We start from the raw sequence: 5,000 nt of genomic DNA, 5'->3' as shown, positions 1-5,000 counted from the left end.
TAAACAATAATAAAACTGAGATAATTGTTTTCGGCGCTCATAAAAAATGAGAGTCAGTGGTCTTCTTGATTCTCTGTCCCTTCAGATTAAAACCCAGTTTAGAAACCTTGGTGTAATCTAGGACTCTACATGACACTACATTTCAATAACCATATCAATTCAGTAAGAAAATCAGCTATCACACTATAAACACTGTCACCTGAAAAACATGGCAAGAATCAGAGACTTTGGGCCCTATTATGCACTTCATCAATAAGACGAGGCGGTAGATCTAAACTTAAGACGTGGAGGCGTGGTCAAGGCCACTTTGCTATTATGCGTGCTGTAGTGGGCGCCTAAAACCCGGCGCTAGGCAAAGAAATTAGTCATGGGTGTGTTTTGGGCGTCTTCTCAATCAACCCAATCAGCGTGCCAGGTGCCATTCCCTTTAAGAACCGGCTGCGTTGAGTCATAAGCGCTATGCTATTATGGAAGTCCTAAGAAGGAGGTCAGCGCGCTTCTCTGCCTCTCCCTTCTGAAATAAAGCATTTATACTGTGACCGTAATTTACGTCTTGCCGTGGAGCCACGTGCGTGTTCATGTGTGCCCACATGCATGCGCAAACCGCGGAGGCGCGCTCGTGTTTCAAAACGTGCATGAAGTCTAAACTTAAGAACTTTTCAAACCACTTCTTAGCGATAGGAGCAAAGTCAGATCGCATAATAGCAGGGGCGCCTAGTGCACTTCATTAACATATGAACACTCCCACAATGAGCAATATATGCACGGGAGTTTTACGTCTTATGTGTGGGCGCCTGCATAATAGCAGTAGCGCGTATGAAGCGCATAATAAGGGTGGCGGTAGGTCTTGACCTGGCGGTGCGTCTTAATTAACACTTAAGACGGCAAGTTAAGAAGTGTATAATAGGGCCCTTTATGTCTAAACGGGACCTAGAAAATCGTATTTGTGTGTGTGTGTGTGTGTGTGTGTGTGTGTGTGAGAGTGAGATTGGATTACTGGCTTATTTACAGGCCTATCAAAAAAGCGTGTTGCCAACTACAACTTATTCAAAACACAGCTGCTAGAGTCTTAACAACGACAAGAACATGTGATGACGTCACAAAGGACATGTGATGACATCACGCCAATTCTTAATCCTTGCACTAGCTCCCAATCAAGCAGAGAACTAACTTCAAGGTATTCCTGCTTGTGTACAAGTCACTAGGAGCCAGTAGGACCTTCATGTCTTTGATCTGCTCCTTCCCGACCAACCCTCCAGAGCCCTACTGATGGCTTATTAACCAGAACCAATCAATTCCAACTTAATGAAATTATGAATAAGCAAACTCAATTCCTGATACACAGACTTAGACAATAAAATGTTCACCATAACAATAAATCGGGTAAATATTTAGCTAATCAAATCAAACATAATAAAGAAAAAACAACAATCTCAATCATTAAGGACCCGGCAGGGAAGCCCACACATTTCTCCTGAAGAAACAAAATAAAATCTTTAAAAAGTTTTTACAGCAATCTGAAAGAAAAAGACCCGAATCAAGAAGATATAAACTCGTTCCTCAACAGTACTGACCTACCACAACGTAGTGACGAACAAACCAACATACTGGATTCATCAACAACACAAGAGGATCTCTTCACTGCTCTGAATCTGATGCCAAACACTAAAGCACCTGGCCCTGGCCTGATGGCGTCCCCGCTGAGTTCTATAAACACTTGAGGTCCATCATAGGTGTATTGTTTTCACTCTTGGAACGGTTAATAAGCCATCAGCTGACCTCGTGAACTGGAAAATCAAGGAACAGCGTACATACAACACATTGGAAAAACTTGCTCATAGATTACATCTCTCTGGAAAATTCATCCACCCCAATCATAAACATCACCACGGATCCACACGCCACCTGGTTATCTTTCATTAACCATTCCAAAAATTAAAACAATACATGGAAAGGCAGCTTCCTGTTATTTAGGCTACTTACTGGAACAAACTCCCAGAAGAATTGCCAACAACTCTAACCTAACTCTTTTAAAACCAGGCGAAAAACATTCTTGTACATGCACTTAAGTCTTTGTAGATTGTTTTAACTGTTCTTTTCTGTTTTAACTGATTTAAGATTGTTTTTAATTCTAATTTACTTTAGTATATAATGTCTTTCAATGTATTATGTAAAGCACTTTGAGTTGGCTCGTGTAGGAAAATGTGCTATACAAATACATTTGTCTTGACTTGACGTTAAACCACTGAAATCTGTCTGTCTGTGTGTGTGTGTGTCCACGTGCGTGCGTCTGTGTGTGTCTTCATGTGTGTGTGTGCGTGTGTCTGTGTGTCTGTGTGTCTTTGTGTCTCTGTGTGTGTCTGTGTTTCTGTCTCTGTGTCTGTGTCTGTGTGTGTGTCTCTGTGTGTCTCTGTGTGTGTGTGTGTGTGTGTGTGTGTGTGCAGCAGTCCCACCACCTACGTGATGGAGGAGGACGAGCCTGCGTTCCTGGAGGAGGTGGACTACAGCGCCGAGAGCGACCCCGACGACCCCGACAACGACCCCGACAACGACCCCCAGGAGAACCCCGCCCACTCCGACACAGAGACCAATCACAAAGACTCTCTGACCTAACCTGAAACCCAAGCTAACCCCGATCGTGAACCCTGACCTCAGCGTGACCCCCCCCCCTCACCCCGGATTCAGTGACCTCACAGAACAGAATAGAACAGAACACACCAACCTGCCTTTCCTCCTCCCTCCTCTCCTCTCCTCTCTCTCCCCTCACTCCCCCTTCCTCCTCTCCCTCCTCCCTCCCCTCTCCCTCCAGATATACACCCCTCCCCCCTCCAGATATACACCCCCCCTCCCCCCTCCAGATATACCCCCCCCCTCCAAATATACACCCCCCCATCCAGATATACCCCCCCTCCAAATATACACCCCCCCTCCAAATATACACCCTCTCCCCCCTCCAGATATACACCCCCCCCTCCAGATATACACCCCTCCCCCTCCAGATATACCCCCCCCCCCTCCAGATATACACCCCCCCTCCAGATATACACCCTCCCTCCCCCCTCCAGATATACACCCCCCTCCCCCCTCCAGATATACACCCCCCCCTCCCAATATACACCCCCCTTCCTACCCCCTCCCTCCTTTCCTTCCCTCCCTTCTGCCCTCACTTCCTTCCCTCCTCTGAGCGTGGTGCACCATGGGTAATATATACTATCCATGCTTTCTCTGCCTTGCTATATCCGACACGTCTCCACGGCGACGGTCACGCGGCAACATCAGCTACACCTGAGCCCACTGTAACTGAGCTCAGCTGGAGGCCCCAGGTGCGCTGCAGGGAGGCTGGCGGAGGCTGACGTGCGAGGCCCCTCTGCTTCACAACCAGGCCCGGCCTCCGATGTCTACCTCCGCCAGCCTCGCCTGGTCTTATCGACCACAGTATTACCGTAATGTATATCATAACGCGCACTCACACTCTCACTCACAGACACACACACACACACACACTCACTCTCTCACACACACACACACACACACACACACACACACACACTCACTCTCTCACACTCACACACACACTCACACACACACACACAGACACACACACACACACACACACACACAGAGGTCAGGATGTTCAGCTCACTTTAGTCCCATCTGAATCCAGAGGACAGTATTATCACTATGGCAACGACCAACAGTTACACAGAGACGCACAATAATAACAGCATCCACATAGGACCTGTTTACACACACACACACACACACACACACACACCTATAGTAGCTGTATACACACACACACACACACACACACACACCTATAGTAGCCGTGTACACACACACACCTGTAGTAGCTGTTTACACACACACACACACACACACACACACACCTATAGTAGCCGATCACACACACATACACACACACACACACATACACACACATACCAAAACCGAGAGGAAGAGGACACACACACAAGCCTCCTCGCCTCACACTCACTAAGGTGAAAGGTCAAAGCCCAGCCCAAAGCGGACGTCGATCGCCGGGCTGAGAGTAGCTTAGCGGGTTGCCATGGAGACCCAGAGCGGGCCCCGTGGCCCAGCCCAGTCCAGTCCAGTCCAGTCCAGTGGGCGGTACAGTGTTTTAGAATGGAAGGTGCTTATTTTGGGGGTACAGGGGTGTTCTGTAGATGATGTGTTTCAGTGTTTCAGTGTTTTAGTGTTTTAGAGTTTCAGTGTTCTAGTGTTTCAGTGTTTCAGTGTGTTTTCTAGATGGAGCGAGTTGACATCTCTGCTGTCTGGACACGCATGGCGACTATGTTCTCTTTTATAATTTATTTTCGTTTGTGGGATGCTGTGTGTGTCTGTGTGTCTGTGTGCGCGTGCGTGTGTGTGTAAGAGTATGATAGTGTATGTGCGTATGATTCTGTGTTTGTGTGTGTGCGTGTGCGTGTGTGTGTGCGCGTGTGTGTGTGTGTGTGAGGTGTCGGGCCACAGCAGTGCTGGGCAGCTCAACAGGAAGGTGTTTGTGGGAGACGACAAAGAACAGAGCAGGACGGCAGAAGCCTTTTCATCCGACTGTAACACCGAACGTTAAAGCTTGCTATGAATCATGGGAAATAAATGTGAATGTGAAACATGAACGCATCCTGTCGTTGTCCAACATTAAGGATCGGAACGGTTTAAACCCTGGCGTAACACACTACACTCTGACCGCCGAGACACCTGTGTAGACCTGGGAGAAACAGGGGCGGTTTAAACCCTGGAGTAACATACTCCCCTCCTACCCCGCCCCGAGACACTTGGTGTAGACCTGAGAGGATCGGGGAGGTTTAAACGCTGGTGTAACACACTATCCCCCCTACCCCAGAGACACCTGTGTAGACCTGAGAGAAACAGGGGAGGTTTAAACCCTGGAGTAACATACTCCCCTCCTACCCCGCCCCGAGACACTTGGTGTAGACCTGAGAGGATCGGGAGGTTTAAACCCTGGTGGAACAGCC

General features: G+C 48.1%; 1 protein-coding gene across 1 annotated transcript in view; it reads left to right on the top strand.

Moving 5' to 3' along the window:
• Window positions 1-2,882, top strand: part of agtpbp1 (ATP/GTP binding carboxypeptidase 1) — a gene marked incomplete at its 5' end in the record, with an annotated part of 66,411 nt that extends 63,529 nt beyond the window's left edge. Inside the window, one exon of the mRNA XM_080532967.1 lies at window positions 2,445-2,882. Coding sequence (XP_080389093.1) covers window positions 2,445-2,613 — 169 coding nt within the window. The 3' untranslated portion in view covers window positions 2,614-2,882. The remainder of the gene's footprint in view (window positions 1-2,444) is intronic.
• Window positions 2,883-5,000: the final 2,118 nt, after the last annotated feature.

This window comes from Nansenia antarctica (genome assembly GCF_963989245.1).
Source record: "Nansenia antarctica genome assembly, chromosome: 5".
NCBI classification, from domain to species: Eukaryota; Metazoa; Chordata; class Actinopteri; order Argentiniformes; family Microstomatidae; genus Nansenia; species Nansenia antarctica.
The sequence above is the reverse complement of the archived record's forward strand: the minus strand, read 5'-3'. Positions and strand labels throughout refer to the sequence as shown.